Here is a 19,992-nt window from a genome sequence, read left to right as displayed (position 1 = left end):
GTGTATTAAGCCAATATTAAAAGGCTTAGTACAGTGGTAGATGAAAAAAATACTTGTAACATTCACTAGTGATGTACTAGTAATGTATTCGAGAGATTCTTGAACGGGATCGAATACCCGAATGTAAAGATCGAGAGAATTGAATAAAACCATCAATTTTTATAGGACTATTTCGTATTGTACCGTTGATTTAATAACGTACAATTTTAGAGATTTTTAAAATTATCTACTGTTTGCTGTTGTTGCTTGTTGTTGTTGTTTGCTGTTACAGTTTGTTGTTTGCTATTGGAAAAAACTGTTTTTCCAAAAAGCAGAGATTCTCTGCTTTTGTAAAATGTTGATTTTCAGACGTCAAAAGCAAACAGGAGATCACTAACCAAACACCTAATACTGTTTTTCAAGTGTAAAAGGCAAATAGAAATGTCACTAACCAAACACCTAAAACTCTCCATTTCGAACTGAAAATGTAAACATGAGCACGAAAAGGAGCACCCAAACACCCCCTAAATATGTTGGAGATTTGGAACCGGGTCAAAATACAAAAAAAAAATATCCAGAATCGGATTGAACTGTTGACTTTTTTGTTAGGACCAAACTGGATTTTGTTTACTTTATTAGATACAATTCTAGAGATTTTCAAATCTCCGAACTGTACTCACCCCTAATATTGACAGTCAACAACAGTTTTACTCCTAACATCCAAAATGTTGCAATGTTAGTCTTAACGTCGATAGCGAAGAGCAATTTTACCCTTACGTCGGTAAATTGGATCAATTTCGGATATTATTATAAAACACAAATATTTTGTTTTTTATTTTATATCAGTTGTCTATCGGTTGATTCCAATTCATATTTGTTGTGATTTAATAATAGAATTGGAGATAAATATTTTAAATTCAACAAAATACTAACTCGTATAAAATAGAGTATAATTTTTTTAATTTTTTGTAATTCACATTTATTCATATGATTATTGTAATATATTACTAATAAGTTATAAAATTACGCATATGTGAAGGGTAGATGATACGATTCATGATTGAAAAGACATTTTGATAAATTATTTCTCAAATTAACCCAACTTCTCAAGAAGTTAAATTTGTTATTTATTGTCAATATTAAGAACATAGCTGCTCTTAATTATTAATTTAATAATATTTTTAATCCTTAATATATTATTATAAACTTAAATTTATCACCTTTTTATATGGATATTGCTATATACCACACCCAAAATTGCTATCACCGTCCCCATTGGACAATTTTGCCCTTGCCATAAAAATTTTGTCAAAATTGAGAAAAAAAAATTGAGAGAAAATTTAAAATTTAGCCTAAACGGATGTGGCATATCACCCGACCCATGGTCGGAACGGATGCGGCATCCGTTCCCGCCATGGGTTGGGCGGTATGCCACATCCGTTTCCGCCATGGGTCGGACGGTATGCGGCATCCGTTCCCGCCATGGTGGGAACGGATGCGGCATCCGTTCCGCCATGGGTCGGGTGGTACGCCGCATCCGTTCCTGCCATGGGTCGGGTGGTATGACGCATCCGTTTAGGCCAAATTTTGAAATATACAAAATCGTAAAATTTTTAGTGACGAAAAATACTAAATCATTCAATTTGTGACGAAAAATTAAAAATTCTCCTAATTTTTGTGACGAAAAATGCAAAATCGTCATGAAAAATATGTATTTTCATGAGTTCTTTGATAAAAAAATATAAATCTTAATGTTTCCGACTCGTAATCATCCATTTTCAAAGTTTGGATTGTCACATATCAATTATGTTCATAATTTTAATTATTGTTGTTCGGGTTTGTGATTTTGGAGAGAAAACCCAAAGAAGGTAGAGAGGATTTGAGAACATTCCATTTTCTTGTTTCAAAAAGTGAGGAGGGCAAATATGTCACAAATGGGCGGTGGACCGGAATTTGGGTGCGGTATATAGCAGCTCACTTTTATATTTGATACCTTAAACTTATAATTGGTCTATTAGCATTGAATCTGCTAAATTAGCAAATAAAAATGTCAAATATGGAAATTTTATAAGGTCAAATCTGCAATTATATATTAATTCAAATATTAAATTCTTCCTTAAATTTTATACTTCTCCCAGAATATAGGAAATCAAATATTGGGAAACATTTGATGGCTTTATAAGTTTTTCTGACAAGATGATACTTGCAATTTTAGATATTAAAAAGATAAGGTGTAAAATACTTCCAATATTTATACAATAAGTAATTTATCTTTAACATCTAAAATTGTGCAATTTTATCTATAACGTTGGTAGCTAAAAATAATTTTACTCTTAATATTGATAAGTTAGATCACATTATTATAAAACACAAACATTTTGTTTCTTATTATATTAAGGATCATTGATTCTATTAAGGATTAACCTCATGATCATTTATTTGTTCACATTGGACCGTTGATCATTGATTCTATTATGAATTAGGCATTTATTTAACTTTTTCGTCGAGTTTGGACTGCATATATCATTAGGACGATTTGACAAATAAAAATAAGAACTACTTGACTAGAAGAGATAAAAATTAAAAACTAAAACGAAATTACAGAAATTAATTTCTAGTATATTCTTTCAAACTCGATTTTCTCCTTTCTTATTTTGTGATTTTCAACATTAAAATCGCCAAATCGATCATTTCATCTCCTAAACTCAACGGAAAAGTTAAATAATAGTCAAACCCATAACAAAATCAATGATAAAGGCCCTAAGAACCAGAAACACAAGGAGAAAATGTATTGATTCTACGCCTGTGACCAGAGCCACAACGGTCATGGAATAACGTGTCAAGAAGGCCTGCAGGAGGCGCATCATATTTATGATGACCTAAGGTACCGTTTGGTATGACATAATCCAATGTAATGTAATCAACGTTGTAATGTAATCAAAGTTGTAATGTAATGCAATGTAATAATGATTCCATTACAATGTTTGTTGACAAATTTCAAGAAAATGGTGAAATTATTACAATATTTATGTATGTTTCGTTAAATGTAGTTAGAAATTTTAATTATTTTCAAATGTTCATATGCATGGGAACATCATATATGATGGTTAAAAACTTGTTAACTTTTGTTCGTTTTTTTCGTTTTCACGTTCTGCTGTTTTTTGCATTTTTCACGTTTTTCACGTCTTTTCCATTTTCCGTTTCCGCATTTTCACGTTCACCATCTTTCGTGTTTTTCTCATTTTTTCGGTTTTCGTCTTTCATGTTTTTTCTCGTTTTTCATATTTTTCTATTTTTGTATTTTCGTGTTTTTTGTTTTCATATTTTCCCTGTTCTTCGCATTTTCCATGTTTTTCCCATTTTATGTTTTACCGTTTAATAAGAATTATAGATAATAAATATAAATAATAAAAATATATATTTGAACTAATCGTAATGAGAATTCATGCCTATTTTTTATGTAATCCCCATTACATAGATTTGCAAAGAAAAATTGAGTGATGTAATGTTGATTCCATTACGACAAAAACAATAGGCTAATCCAAACATGGTAATAAGCATTCATTGTAATGAGCATTCCATTATAACATTCATTACAACGTACTAAACGGTACCTGAAGGAAGTGTCTCTACGAAGTTTGCCAATCAATCAGCTGTGCGATTTCCTTTCTCATAAGTATGAACAAAAGCAGAAAGACGGATTATATATTAAGCCATGAAAATAAGATAAAAGTTCTAGGGACATAAGTGCAATTTACCAAACATTAATTGAAAGAAAAAGAATCTAAAAAGATGTGTTGCGAATCTTGGTCGATCGGATTAAATATACAAAAGTGATAAATGATAGCAATGTGAATCCGAAAGAGAAAATGTAAGCCTCGAAATGAGGAGTTAAAGGTGGATAGCGATTTTGTTTCTTTGGATTTTAGCCCACCTGGACATTACCGAGTTTGTTAGAGCATCTCCAATAGAGGGTGTCTAAAAGAGTGTCAAAACTTGACACATAATTTTAAAATATAATATTTTATTGTCTCTTTCATCCACATCATTTTTGGCAACCTTTATTTAAAAAATGCTACAATAGAGGTTGCTTGAAAAGTTGCCATTATAATCATAGAAATTATTATTTTATTAAAAATATTAAAATAAAAGGCTACAAATTTTATTATTTCTAAGAGATGGACCACCTATTTCATATTAAAAAATAATAAACAATGTTGCCAAGAGGTTGTAAAAAATTGGCAACTTTCCTTAGCACCCGCAATCACTCCAATAGTGGGCACCCTTTAAAAGTTGCCAAAGCTGATGCCACATCAGCCGGCACTCTTTTGGACACCCTCTATTGGAGATGCTCTTATATTTTTTGGGTTTTGGTACTTGCAGTGCATATAAACATTAAATACAATAAGATATTCTTTTGTATTTTCAAGATATACATTTATTATGCATTGAACTTCTAAATACACTAAAATTCATTTAATGTAATAATAAATTCTTTTACATTTTCTATATTTATATTAATTTTTTATTTTTTAAAAAAAGATATCTGCATTTATTATTGCGACAGGTTATTTGTAACTGTATTAGCAACAGAATAAAAGTTACAAATAACCTGTCGAAATAACACAGTTACAAATAACCTGTCGAAAGGATAATGTTTATGTCTGATAGATAAAAGTTACAAACAAAAAACTGCATACAACCCATCAAAATATAATTAACTGCTTTATTTTATCGACGAACTTCTTTGGAATATCTGATGTGATAGTCAAATAACTGTCAAATCAGTAAGTTCAAATTTTCTGTTGTGTAAGAATAAAATTGAACTTACTTGATATTGTTAGGGGTAAAATTGTACAAATTCATAGTTACGAGTAAATCTGCACTTTTTAAAAAAACGTTAGAAGTTCAATGTATAATAAATGCAGATATCTTTTCAAAAAATAAAAAAATTAATACAGATATAGAAAATATAAAAGAATTTACGATGGCATTAAATGAATTTTGATGTATTTAGAAGTTCAATGCATAATAAATATACATCTTGAAAATACAAAAGAATATTCTATTGTATTTAATGCTTATATGCAACCCTACAGGCTGCATATATCAAAACCGATATTTTTTTTTAAGGACAAAGTATCAATTTAGGTTCTAAGTACAAAATAACATCAATATAAACTTAACGTTTAAAAAATAATACCAATTTAGATCTCAATAACGAAACGTGCAGGGACGGAGTCAGGGGGCGAGAAGGGTCGGTCGATCCTCCGGTCCCGCCAGAAAACCTCATAAATGAAGTTTTCCATCCTAGCTCCGCCAGGGACCATGGCTGAAGTCCCTCCAGCCATGGCGGTAGCTGAAGAAAAAGACTTTTTCTTCAACAAACTAAACACAGATGGGAAGGGTAATTTCGCCCTTCCCATCTGTTTTATTTTTTGAAACCTAAAAGCCCAAAACGATATCGTTTTGGGCCTTTACGTTTCAAAAAATAAAACAGACGGATGAAATTGACCTTCCCATCTGTTGGGAAAGAGAAGAAGGCTTATTAAAAGCCTAGCCTCGCTTTTTTTTTTCTTTTATATTCGCGAGCAGAGAAATAAAAGCAGAGGAAGGTTTTGAGTTGGGTGGAAAAATACTCAAAAAAACTCCATTCTTTCTTCTAAACTTCAATTGTCCATCTATTCTTCTTTCAATCAACCAATTTTCAAGTAAATTTTGTATTTTTCAATTTGTATAATTTCTAAATTAGGATTTATTATTAAGGGATTGTTATTAATATGTTGTTTACTTAAATATTCTTTAGTAATTACAATTAATTTAGGATTTAATTTAGGAAATCTAATTTAGGGATTTTTAATTTAGAGTTTATTATTGGATTTCTAATTTAGGGATTTTTATGTTGGGGATTAATTTCGTTTATTACGTTGAGAAAAGAATTTTTGTCGGTGTCGAAAATGAAGCAATTGTACAAAATTTTCAGAATATGACAACTCGGAAGGGTAAATTGTCACATGTTAGGAATTAATTTTCTTACTGTAAGTACACAAATACTTTTTACTTTCATTTTATGATATAATTTGTCTATTATATTGTTCATTTTATTTTAATGAATATGTTGAAGTAGCATTTAATTTTTTTTTGTCCACGGTTTAGCCCCTCCGAGCTATAGGTCTTGGCTCCGCTCCTGAAAACGTGACACATCATTTATATTACTCTGTTAAGTTCTATCAATTGTATGTGGAGAAAGAAATCAGAACTTAACGGTATAATATGAATGATGTGTTGTGTTCCGTCATTGAAGCCTAAATTTGTATCTTTTTTAAATGTTAAGTATGTATTGATGCTATTTTGTACGTGGAACCTAAATTGATACTTTTCTAAAAACCATGGGCCTATTTTGATACCTTGTCCCTATTTTTTATTGTTCTTTGTAGTCTATTTTTTTGCATTGGTTGTAACCTTTATGAGTGAAATATTTTATTCCTCTTTATTTTTGTATTGTATTTGTACATTTTAAATTAATAGAATGATATATGACATTTTTGTAATAATAATAAAAAAAACATATCTAAAAAGTTGTTCCTTTTTAGTGTAAAATTAGAGGTTTGAGCCATTTAGAAGTTTTGGCTAATCAAACATTTAATATTAGTGTTGGGTAAAAAGAGGTTTAAAAGAGCTTTTCGATCCAAAAAGTTAATTTTAAAAAAGTTGGTTTTATAAGGTTTTTCAATTAGTTTATTGTTCCATCTCTTTTGAACGACATTTTTACCATTAATTACTATCAGTTAAACCATGTCATTATTTGTCATTTTACACAAATAATTATGGCATTACACTCATTTGGGTCCCTAAACTAAAGCTTCAAAATCAATTAGGACCCTAAACTATCAAAATCATCAATTAGGTCCCTGAACGAAGCAAATATCATCAATTGAGTCCCTATCATATCCTAAAACCGGAAACTGTGACTATTTGATATAAACTGTATTAATATTTGCGTTGATTAAAAATGGGTTTGGGAAAGAAAGTATGAAATTGTTCAACCGAATGATTTTCGATGAGGCCTCAATTGAAGATTTTTATTTAGAATAGGGACTCAATTGATGATTTTTAGCTAGTTCAGGGACCTGATTGATGATTTTGATAGGGTCCTAATTGACTTTGAAGCCTAAGTTTAGGGACCCAAATGGGTGTTATGCCAATAATTATTAACAATCAGCTAAGTTTTATCAAACAAGTTTACATAATCAGCTAACTAAAAAGGCAATCAACTATAACAGCTAACATAATCGGCTAATAGCTAACAGCAGGCATTTGCATATGTGACATTTACATATTTTTGTCATCTGCTTATATCATTTGATAACACTTAAAACCGAGGTATTTACATATGTGACATTTAACACATTTTTAAATAAAAAATTAACTGATTGTTAATTTTTTTTATCACATGATACAATTTTTTATACGTGGCATTTACACATTACAATTGTTTTAATTATTTTTGCTATACAAACTTATATGGATAAATAAGAAAAAAAAAAATTCTTATTTATCCACATATTAAGTCTATATGAATTTTTTTTAACAATTGTCACGTATTAAAAATTGTGTCATGCGAATAATTTTCTATTCAAAATTGATTAAATGTCACGTATGAAAATACTTCGAGGAAAAAATGTTACGAAATGATAGTATACATATAACAAAATTTTGGATACCAAAAGCGAAACAAAACTTCGATCTTTCTTTCTTTTTCTAAAAAATGTGAATTTAATGGCCCAATATATTCTTTTTTCAACTCTCTCACATTTTAAGAAAGAACGAAATTTGGATTGCAGACGCTTTTTTACGGATTTGGATTTCCAATAAGTATATATTTTTGTGTTATTTATACCTTTTATAGTTTGTTTTGCTCATTGTAATTGTTTTTATCTCGTTGTAGATCTTGTAAGGTTTGATTTCTTACCGTTTTCTTTTTATACTTTTTGTATTTTCATCTAATGAAGTTATATACATTTTCATAAAAAAAAAAACTTATGTTTACTTTTTTTTTTTTTTTTAATTTTCTAAAATGAGCTATGAATCCTACTAAATCAGACATAGAGTAAAATATTTTGTACAAATTAAAAAATGTATCATTTTCAGTAAATTCAAAAGTCAATGGATTATAAATCAGTTAAAAATCAACAAGTCCATTTTAATTTGGGACATGGTACAAAAATACCCTAACATTGACCCTAAGAAATAATTTTACCCTTACCGTTAAAAATAGCACAATTAAAGCCCCTGTTTGGTAAAGAGCGTTTTGGGATAAAAAGAGTGGTTTTGACCAACTTTAAAGGTTTGACCACTGAAACCGCTAATTGGAGTGTTTGGTGGAGAGAAGTTTGTGAGAGAGTTTTGGGATGAAAACGCTAATTTAGAAAGAGCTTTTTCAATTAGCGTTTTGCAATATTAAAATTAATGGACTTCTTTAACCCTAATAGATAGACTCTCTCTTCTCCTGCGCCAAAATTAATGCCCTTATTCGTCTTTTTACACAAACCGCTATTATCAATCAGCTAATTTTTACCAAACAGGTCTACACAAACAGCTAATCAAATCAGCTAGTCAAATCAGCTAATGTAATCAGCTAACAGCTAATTCCTAACAGGCCAAAAGCCTATGTCACTAACAGATTTGTATACACACCTAACTTTTCCGTTTTCTTCTCCATCCTTCCGTCATCTCATCACCTTGGCCTGAAAGTTGAAGAAAAACAAATAAAAATGCAAGAATCTTTTGCTACAGATGATTCTAATACCATTTCTAATGATTCTCTTTTCTTGAAGCTTTTTATTTCTGAAGTTGAAGCTCTTATAGTATTTTCTGTACTTTGGGTTTGTGGATTTAGAAATTTCTTGTCTTCAATTGATTGATATTTTTCTGGGTTTTGTGGTTTGAAGAAATATCATCTCTTGTCTTCAATTGATTGATATTTTTCTGGGTTTTGTGGTTTGAAGAAATATCATCTCTTGTCTTCAATTGATTGATATTTTTCTCCATTATTCTCATCTATTGTTGCATTTGAATTTTAGATTGGACCAGAGTAGTGGCATGAGAAATGGACGACAGAATTTATGAGATTTTGCAAAATTAGATTCCTTTTCTCTTCTTCTTTGATGAATTTGTTGTATGGATTTATGAGATTTATTTACATGGTTAGGTTTTTTTAATTTCTGTTAGTAAATTTGGATTTCTGGGTTATTTTTTTTGAGAGAGATTTGTTTGTGTGTTCATGGGTTTATTTTGCTAAGAGAAGAAGAAGGTAATTATGAAAGAAATAATAAGAGTAAGGATTGTTTTAAATCTTTACAGGACATTTATGGCATATTTGTATATTGGAACTTACAATCACGTGCCACAAGAATAACTCAAAGTTAACTCTGTTAGTTTGGGGCAAAATTGGTCCAAGTTATATACCTTAGGTCTTTAATTGTTCTATTTTTAACGTTAGGGGTAATATTGCTCTTTAGGGTCAACGTTATGGGTATTTTTGCACCTTATCCCTTTTAATTTGTTTAAAAAGTTTAGAGAGTTAATATGTCACTTTAAATAAGTTAAAGGAGTCCTTATCGTATTAGGAGCTTCCTGTGGTTGGGAGTTAAGGTCAGGTTGCTTACGAATTCGGATAGGCACAGACGGCATTTGGTGGACTCGGGAGCTTGCAGTAGATGCAGAGGCCATGAGGAAACTGTTTGCCATACTCTTAGGGACTACTCTAAGAGTAAAGAGGTTTGGAAGGAGATTCTCCCTCCCCGTATTCTTCCTTCCTTCCTTTCCCATGCTGCGCATGACTGGTTCTCTGATGGGGTTTGTGGGAAACTTTTGACTAACTTGGAGCATGGTGACATTTTCTTTGCGATCATCTGTCACCAAATTTGGAAGTGGGGGAATGAGGAGCTTTTTGGTGTTAAAAAGATGTTTATTCCTAACTTACCTGAGTTCTTCTCGAAAAAACTCTCTGTTATTACTGAGAGCTATAAAGGGGATTCCCTTGCTAGATCCACCCAGAGTAGAGATGTCCACCTTGTCAGTTGGAGCAGGCCTAATGATGGGGTGGTTAAATTGAATACGGATGGTTCCTGCCTCAATAATGAAAAGATTGCTGCCGGTGGGGTTCTCAGAGATTCGGGGGGCGCCTGGCTGTCTAGGTTTACCCAGAATCTGGGGATGGGCTCCTCCTTTTCTACTGAGCTTTGGGGTATTCTCTCTGGCATCAGGCTTGCCAAAAATCTGGGTGTAAGGAGGTTAGCTGTGGAGTCCGATAACTTGGAAGCCATCAACATGATTTCTGAGAATCATGCTATTTGTTTCAGTAGCCGTAATCTTATTAAAGCGATCAAACGGATTTCCTCGTCCTTTGAGTCCTTAAGTTTCAGCCACATCTTCCGAGAGCAAAACAGGGTCGCGGATCGCTTGGCGGCAGCTGGGCATGAGGGGATGCTTGGTGTTTCTACCCTTTCTGTTCCTCTTACCTTTCTTTCTTCTCTTCTGTTAGAGGATAGGATTGAGGTTAGCTTTCCTAGGCTGATCCCAGGTTAGGTGTTTTGTTGTTGTGTTTTCCTTTCCCGTTTCTACCAAAAAAAAATAAGTTAAAGGAGTAAATAGAATACTTTCAACATATATGAAAACTGTTGACTTTTCTCGGCAAATATAAAAAGTTAGGAATGTATTAAGTGTTGTACAAAAATGAATAAAATTATATAATTAATTTAAATATTAATAAACACCTTCTTTTACGAATAGTCTTGTTCGTTTGTGAAGTCGTATCCGTCGTGAATAGTTGTGTCTGTCCATGAACTGACGTGTTCATTCGTGAACAGACGTGTCCTTTCGAGCTCAATTTATACATAATGGAATTGTCAAAATTCAAAGGCTAGAAAAGACTGTTGAAAAAAAAAAATATTCTCTGAAATTTTCTACTCTCTGTACGTTGTTGTTTTTCTGCTCATGTGATAACGAATCTACTTACGGTAAGAGTTCGCTTGCGTAATCTGTTGTATCCTAGAAGACGATTGTGAATATCAACGAAATCTATTGTAAGGAGACTGCTAATACAAGTCTTAGATGTGTCTAACTCTGTTCTTTTGATTTCTATTTACTGTTCATTTACTTTTCCGTGTTCGTTTTGTTTTTGGTTAATCACATCTAACATTAAGATCATGATATGTGCCTCTGCATATGATTGGTTGATATTAGAATGATGATGATTGGATGGGTCAACAATTGGTGAGAGAAAGTGGCAACCGGTGTGGCTAAGATGAAAAAAGTGAAAGTCAGTGAAAATAGTATTATACAATTACTAACCTAACCCAACCCAACTCCCCCTCCCCTTCAAACTTGGCCGAGAACAAGTTGTAAAGGCAAAGTTTGTAAACCAATTAAAACAGAACCGAGAAGAATGTTGAGCTTTAGTAAATATGTCAGCAATATGTGATTCGAGGCAAATTAAACCTTAGCTAAATTTTAGTTACTTAAGCAACACACAAAATTGAAATTAATTTTTTTATAATTATTTAATATATTACAAATAATTAAAAAGATTAATGTACGTGTGTAAATATCTTTAGTTGATTAAAAGGTTAATTTTAAATAAATGTCACCTGGTGTCATGTTTTTATAAATTAGTATTTGTGATTTTTTTTTTTGTTACAAATCAAACCATGTAGTTTGCAAAATTTTCATTTTTTTTACTTTGTCAAATTTGGACAGTAACGATCCCAAAATGAATTTTTTAAAAAATTAAATGATATTTTAAGCAACTTTAGTTTTTAAAATTTTTAAGTTTAAGATCATTTAAGTGCTGCTTTTTATGAAAGAAATTTAATGTTTAGAGAGAGAAAACTCTAAAATTTATGATTTTGAAAACTTAAAAATGGAGCAATTTTGAGATCGTTATTGGCCAAATTTAGCAAAGTGAAAATTTTGCAAGTCACCGAGTTCGATTTGTAACAAAAAAAACTTGTATATACTGAAATGCAAAAACGTAAAACCACAAAACATTTATTTGAAATTAAATCTTGATTAAAACATATTTTAACCGATAAAAGTTTATCAAAATTGCTCCCAAGTTTTTTTCTGAAATTTTATAGAAATATTTTTCATGATCTCAGGGTATTTAAAGTATTTTCTCAAATTTTAAAATAGTTAGAAAATAAAAAATAAATATTATATCTATTCAAAATTTAAATAAATATTTAGAAAATCAAGAAAATTACAAAACCAATAACGACAAAAATATCAGACCAAAGCGTGTCAGACCAAAACAACGCTGAATAGAGCCTTCACGTACCAATGCACACCTCAAACGCATGCCACATGGTGCGATGGTGGAGGTTGCCTACCATGTGTCGCATCGCCATTGGCGCATGCTCCATGCAACACATGACATCTCGCTATTGGTCTAAAACTGGAACGTGTGTCACCCAATGTGAATCACTTCGCGACCCATGGCATGGCGCGTCATAGGTCGTCTCGCCCATAAGCGACGCATAGCCTTTCCATTGTCTTTTGGCCTTGAAACTTTTTTTGGACTATGTTTTTTTTGGGTCTCTAGTCACATTGTGAAGTCCGTTTGTCCGTACGACGAACATAATCTGGGGTTTGAAAGTCACACATTCTATATCGCGATTGGAATTCGCTTAATTCTGAATCAGAATATCCATATAAAAAGACATCATTTGTTTGTGCGAATCTAGTTTCATTTTCATCGAAAAACAAACCCGAAACAGTCCCGTAAACACGTAATCACACCTAATAATCGCATAGTAATTACATATACTAATTATAGTATGTAAAGGTTACGCATTTCTTTAAATTCGGTGTTCATTGAATTCGAAGCTTAATTCTCGCAAATCCACAACAAACGAGGCACTTTTTCTAGATGAGCATTCAGAAATTCAGCAATTATCAGATAATCAAAACTGCAAATTCAAACACTTCAGCACATGATACCGAAAAAGGTTAGGGCTTGCGAATTTATTCACTAATCAAAATATTCTCTATAAAATTCTTCACAACATGCCGAAAAACAATCGACAACAACAATAAGCTCCAATCTAAGGTGATTTTCACTTAAGGTATGTTAAAAACACGAAAACAAAAGTCATGTTGCTTAAATGAACCTGTTATTGAATGTTATACAAGCTAAGCTTTCTGTTTGTCATCGAATTCGAAGCCTAATTCTCGCAAATCCGTTTTCCCTCGTAGGACATCTAACAAATGAGGCACTTTTACTAGATGATCGTTCACGACTTTGGTCAAGAACAACAATCGAGAGTCAAAACCGCAAGTTCAAACACTTAGGCACAAGATACCTTTCGCAAATTTATTCGCCGATCAAAACATTCTATGTAGAATTCTTCACCAATGCTTCGAAAAACCAGCAACAACAACGACTACGATAATAAGTTAGCTCCAATCAAAAGACATTGTTGAATAAAACGGGTAAATTACGCCAATGATACTTAAACTTTACCCTAGTTCACATGTTGGTACTTAGATTATATTTTGTCCCAAAAATATACCCCAAGTAACGATGACCTAACAATTTAGTATATTTTATTGGTTAATGACCGGTCAACACGAGTTTCATGAGTTAATTAGATCAATGGTACCTGAACTTTACCATAATTCGCACTTTGATACCTGGATTTTATTTTATCCTAAAAACATAACTCAAGTAAAGGTGATCGAAAAATTTAATTCATTTGATCAGTCAGTGACCGGGTAACATGAGTTTTAATTTAAAATGGTCATACTAGCGTTGACTGATCACTGGTCGGTCAAATGTACTAAAATGTTGAATAACTTTACTTGAGGTGTATTTCTTAGGCAAAATGAAATATAGGTACCAAAGTGTGAATTAAAGTAAAGTTCTCGTATCATCAGTGTAATTTACTCGTCAAACTCGCATTGACTGCTAAAATATACTAAATTGTCCGGTCATTGTTACTTTAGTATATTTTTGGGACAAAATGTAATCTAGATACCAAAGTGTGAATAGAGTAAAGTTCAGGTACCATTGGTGTAATTTACTCCGAATAAAACACTTCAAAAAGAACAAAAGATCATGTTGCTACAATCAACTCTAATCTTTCTCTTTGTCTCGTAGGACATCCAACAAACGAGGGACTTCCTCGAGATGATCATTCACGAATTTGGCCAAGAACTGCTGCTCCGACACTAAAAGGAACTGAAACGGAATGAGTTTTGTTTCTATCAAACCCTTTAAGAACAAAGTTCTTATAACAGCACATCTCGGAACAATTCTCTTCTCCAAACTCAAAGTTAAAACAACCGGATGCATAGCAACAAACTCCGGCTTCCGACCCATATCATTCACGAGAAAACTCATCTTACTCATAATCGAATCCCTCGACAAACTCACAAACCTTTGATGCTTTCTAAAAGCCAACAAAAACTGATCTTCAGACAAACCCCAACTCCTAAAAAGATCGATTTTCGCATCCCATCTCTTACGAGACGTTTGTAGTCGCACGACTAGAGCTTGAGCAAACGAATACTTAGCAGGATCAAATCCCATCTCTACAATTCTCTTCACACCTTCATTAAACTTATTAACTTCTATCAAGAAAACCTCATGATTTTGCAACAATAACTTAGAGAGATAAAAACTTCGTTTCGCACCATAAATTACGCGAACACTTCAAAAAACCAGCAACAACAACTACGATACGACAATAAGTTAGCTCCAATCAAAAGACATTGTAAATAAAACACTTTAAAAAGCACAAAAATCCATGTCGCTACAGTCAACCTCTAAGCTTTCCCTTTGTCATTGAATTTGAAGCCTAACTCTCGCAAATCCGATTTCCCTCGTAGGACATCCAACAAATGAGGGACTTCCTCGAGATGATCACTCACGAATTTGGCCAAGAACTGCTGCTCGGACACTAAAAGGAACTGAAATGGAATGAGTTCTGTTTCTATCAAACCCTTTAAGAACAAAGTTCTTATAACAGCACATCTTGGAACAATTCTCTTCTTCAAACTCAAAGTTAAAACAACCGGATGCAAAGCAACAAACTCAGGCTTCCGACCCATATCATTCACGAGAAAACTCATCTTACTCATAATCGAATCCCTCGACAAACTCACAAACCTTTGATGCTTTCTAAAAGCCAACAAAAACAGATCTTCAGACAAACCCCAACTCCTAAAAAGATCGATTTTCGCATCCCATCTCTTACGAGACGTTTGTAGTCGCACGACCAGAGCTTGAGCAAACGAATATTTAGCCGGATCAAAATCAAAAGACATTGTAAATAAAACACTTTAAAAAGCACAAAAATCATGTTGCAACAATCACCTCTAATCTTTCTCTTTGTAATTGATTTTGAAGCCTAACTCTCGCAAATCTGTTTTCCCTCGTAGGACATCCAACAAATGAGGGACTTCCTCGAGATGATCATTCACGAATTTAGCCAAGAACTGCTGCTCGGATACTAAAAGGAACTGAAACGGAATGAGTTCTGTTTCTATCAAACCCTTTAAGAACAAAGTTCTTATAACAGCACATCTTGGAACAATTCTCTTCTTCAAACTCAAAGTTAAAACAACCGGATGCAAAGCAACAAACTCCGGCTTCCGACCCATATCATTCACGAGAAATCTCATCTTACTCATAATCGAATCCCTCGACAAAGACACAAACCTTTGATGCTTTCTAAAAGCCAACAAAAACTGATCTTCAGACAAACCCCAACTCCTAAAAAGATCGATTTTCGCATCCCATCTCTTACGAGACGTTTGTAGCTGCACGAGCAGAGCTTGAGCAAACGAATATTTAGCAGGATCAAATCCCATCTTTACAATTCTCTTCACAACTTCATTAAACTTATTAACTTCTATCAAGAAAACCTCGTGATTTTGCAACAATAACTTAGAGAGATAAGGTTCAGGCATACCCAGCTCTCTCACCACCGAAACATTAACAGCTAAAAACTTCGTTACGCGCCATAAATTACACGAACACTTCAAAAAACCAGCAACAACAACTACGATACGACAATAAGTTAGCTCCAATCAAAAGACATTGTAAATAAAACACTTTAAAAAGCACAAAAATCCATGTCGCTACAGTCAACCTCTAAGCTTTCTCTTTGTCATTGAATTTGAAGCCTAACTCTCGCAAATCCGATTTCCCTAGTAGGACATCCAACAAATGAGGAACTTCCTCGAGATGATCATTCACGAATTTGGCCAAGAACTGCTTCTCCGACACTAAAAGGAACTGGAATGGAATGAGTTCTGTTTCTATCAACCCCTTTAAGAACAAAGTTCTTATAACAGCACATCTCGGAACAATTCTCTTCTCCAAACTCAAAGTTAAAACAACCGGATGCATAGCAACAAACTCCGGCTTCCGACCCATATCATTCACGAGAAAACTCATCTTACTCATAATCGAATCCCTCGACAAAGACACAAACCTTTGATGCTTTCTAAAAGCCAACAGAAACTGATCTTCGGACAAACCCCAACTCCTAAAAAGATCGATTTTCGCTTCCCATCTCTTACGAGACGTTTGTAGTTGCACGAGCAGAGCTTGAGCAAACGAATACTTAGCAGGATCAAATCCCATATCTACAATTCTCTTCACACCTTCATTAAACTTATTAACTTCTATCAAGAAAACCTCATGATTTTGCAACAATAACTTAGAGAGATAAGGTTCAGGCATACCCAGCTCTCTCACCACCGAAACATTAACAGCTAAAAACTTCGTTACGCGCCATAAATTATGCGAACTCAAGCGTTGCAGAACCCGAATTACTCTGTCCTCAGAATGAAGAACACTCTTGAGAACATCATGACATTGCAACGTAAAATGCTCCAAACTCCTATGCAAGATATGGGGTTTACTAGATATAAATTTTGGGAGATTTTCTCTTGAAAACCCAATTGAATACAGAAATTCAAATTTCGGCAAGATTGTTTTATTCACATTGTAATTCAAGATATCGGGCCATTTTCTAAGGGTTTCAGTGATTTGGGAAACCCTGAATCCATTATCTCTAAGAAAACTGAGTATATAGTCTGGTTTTTCTGGGGTTTTGAAATTCAATCTCTTAGAGACAAATTTAGCAGAATTTGGGGATAATCCACATGAATCAACGAGGTATGAAACCCTAAAAGAGTGTTCTTCATTGAATTTGAAGCCTAACTCTCGCAAATCCGATTTCCCTAGTAGGACATCCAACAAATGAGGAACTTCCTCGAGATGATCATTCACGAATTTGGCCAAGAACTGCTTCTCCGACACTAAAAGGAACTGGAATGGAATGAGTTCTGTTTCTATCAACCCCTTTAAGAACAAAGTTCTTATAACAGCACATCTCGGAACAATTCTCTTCTCCAAACTCAAAGTTAAAACAACCGGATGCATAGCAACAAACTCCGGCTTCCGACCCATATCATTCACGAGAAAACTCATCTTACTCATAATCGAATCCCTCGACAAAGACACAAACCTTTGATGCTTTCTAAAAGCCAACAGAAACTGATCTTCGGACAAACCCCAACTCCTAAAAAGATCGATTTTCGCTTCCCATCTCTTACGAGACGTTTGTAGTTGCACGAGCAGAGCTTGAGCAAACGAATACTTAGCAGGATCAAATCCCATATCTACAATTCTCTTCACACCTTCATTAAACTTATTAACTTCTATCAAGAAAACCTCATGATTTTGCAACAATAACTTAGAGAGATAAGGTTCAGGCATACCCAGCTCTCTCACCACCGAAACATTAACAGCTAAAAACTTCGTTACGCGCCATAAATTATGCGAACTCAAGCGTTGCAGAACCCGAATTACTCTGTCCTCAGAATGAAGAACACTCTTGAGAACATCATGACATTGCAACGTAAAATGCTCCAAACTCCTATGCAAGATATGGGGTTTACTAGATATAAATTTTGGGAGATTTTCTCTTGAAAACCCAATTGAATACAGAAATTCAAATTTCGGCAAGATTGTTTTATTCACATTGTAATTCAAGATATCGGGCCATTTTCTAAGGGTTTCAGTGATTTGGGAAACCCTGAATCCATTATCTCTAAGAAAACTGAGTATATAGTCTGGTTTTTCTGGGGTTTTGAAATTCAATCTCTTAGAGACAAATTTAGCAGAATTTGGGGATAATCCACATGAATCAACGAGGTATGAAACCCTAAAAGAGTGTTCTTCATTTGAATTTAGAGATATTTCAGATGGTAATGATGATGATAAGAATCTCACAGAGAGTAATGGGTTGAAAGGAACATTACCCGGTTGCGTATTTGACGCTAATCTTCTGCAGAGGAAGATAAACATCGATAATTAGCTGAGAGTCTTCAAAAAAAACATTCAATCGAGTGAAGCTTTGAATCCAGGAACAACTGCGCCAAACACAAAATTAGGGTTCTAAGATATGCAATTGAAATGCTCTAACAATTCAGTAGAATTTCAGAATTTGGGCTTTCTGGTCCATTCCCAATCATTTCAGTAGGGTTAAGCAATTTTGCATTTTAACAATTAAAAAAAAAATGGATAAGTTGCAAAAATACCCTTAACGTTTACGGCCAGGAGCAATTTTATCTCTAACATCTAAAATGGTGCAATTTTACCCCTAACGAAAAGGTCAAGACCCATTTTACTCTAACGTTGTCAAATTGGATCGATTCATACCACACCCAAGAATTATTAGATTAGCCAATTCCTCCAAGAAGTTTTTGCGACTTTCCCAGGCAACAGCTTCTTCAAAAGCTTCAATCTTCAAATTCCAAATCAATAAATATATTATACAACACTTTTTTTTTTGTTTCTACTGCCTTCACTTGCCACCAAAATTCCCAAAATACTATCTACTTTATGGTTCAGACACCGGCCGGCTTAATACAACAATTATGTTACAGTTTTTTTTCTGCAAATCCTACGTCTTTTGGAACTTCACAACTGTTTCATCACTCGGATAACATAAATTTCTGAAATTGATTCAACTTTAACAACTAAAATTGCAACATTTTAGACATTAGGGGTAAAATTGCAATATTTTAGACATTAGGGATAAAATTGCTTCTGACTGTAAATGTTAGGGGTATTTTTACACTTTATCCCATGTTAAAAAGCTTATTGATGCATTGATAAACGCCAAAGAGTCCAAAGTATAAAAATAAATTTGAGATATGAAAATGTAGGCATGAAAAAGTTTTTGGATATTAAAAATATATTTTATTTTAGGACTGATTTGATTATGGATTAATTTGAACATTTCCGCCAACCGTAAGGACCAAGTTGATATCCAAATATTGATTTGCCTTAAATTGACCATTCATTTCAACTTTAAAAACTAATTTAAACCTTTATTCAATATTTTAAGCACCGAACTCCCTTATATAAACCCCTCATAATTTAGAGTTTTAAAAAACTTATCCAATTTAACCTATCAATTACCATCCCCTACCATACTCCTATTACGTCTCAAAACAAACATTTACATTTCAATATATTTAGGGGGTGCTTGTCAACTCTATTTCCATCTCATGTTTGCATTTTCATATTGAAAATGAGAGTTTTATGTGTTTGGTTAGAAACTGTTATTTACCTTTGCATACATGAAAATTACCTTTACAAAAGCATGGAATCCCTACTTTTCCAACAGCAACAACAAACAGCAAACCGTAACAACAAACAATAAATAACAGGTAAAACAAACAAGCACTCATTTATCTTGCCTAAAGTTTAAAACAAACAGAGCCTTACAAATAAACTTCTAAATTTGATACTCCTTTCATTCCCTTATATAGGTCATTCCAAGAACTTTTAGTTTAGTTTTTTGGTCAAAATATTAAATTTTTTATATTGGTACGTGCGTTTTTTAATATTCTAATGCTTATTCCTCAATAGTGACATAAAGGAGAATTTTTCTTAGAAAATCAATATATTTCTTAATTTATGTGAAA

At 33.1% G+C, this 19,992-nt stretch overlaps 1 protein-coding gene across 1 annotated transcript; it reads right to left on the bottom strand.

Moving 5' to 3' along the window:
* Positions 1-12,141: 12,141 nt before the first annotated feature.
* On the bottom strand, positions 12,142-18,518 carry LOC136206518 (uncharacterized). The gene has a single exon (XM_065997594.1). It carries the CDS (start codon positions 18,362-18,364, stop codon positions 16,139-16,141), a length of 2,226 nt encoding a protein of 741 aa, XP_065853666.1. The 5' UTR covers positions 18,365-18,518; the 3' UTR covers positions 12,142-16,138.
* Between the last annotated feature and the right edge of the window lie 1,474 nt (positions 18,519-19,992).

The sequence above is a fragment of the Euphorbia lathyris genome, chromosome 9 (genome assembly GCF_963576675.1).
Source record: "Euphorbia lathyris chromosome 9, ddEupLath1.1, whole genome shotgun sequence".
In the NCBI taxonomy this organism is placed as follows: Eukaryota; Viridiplantae; Streptophyta; class Magnoliopsida; order Malpighiales; family Euphorbiaceae; genus Euphorbia; species Euphorbia lathyris.
Note: the sequence above shows the minus strand (reverse complement) of the source record. Positions and strands in the feature narration are given on the sequence as shown.

Bases quoted from the DNA above. Each gene is read 5' to 3' on its own strand.
- LOC136206518 (XM_065997594.1), bottom strand. From the start codon at position 18,364: ATGTTTATCTTCCTCTGCAGAAGATTAGCGTCAAATACGCAACCGGGT.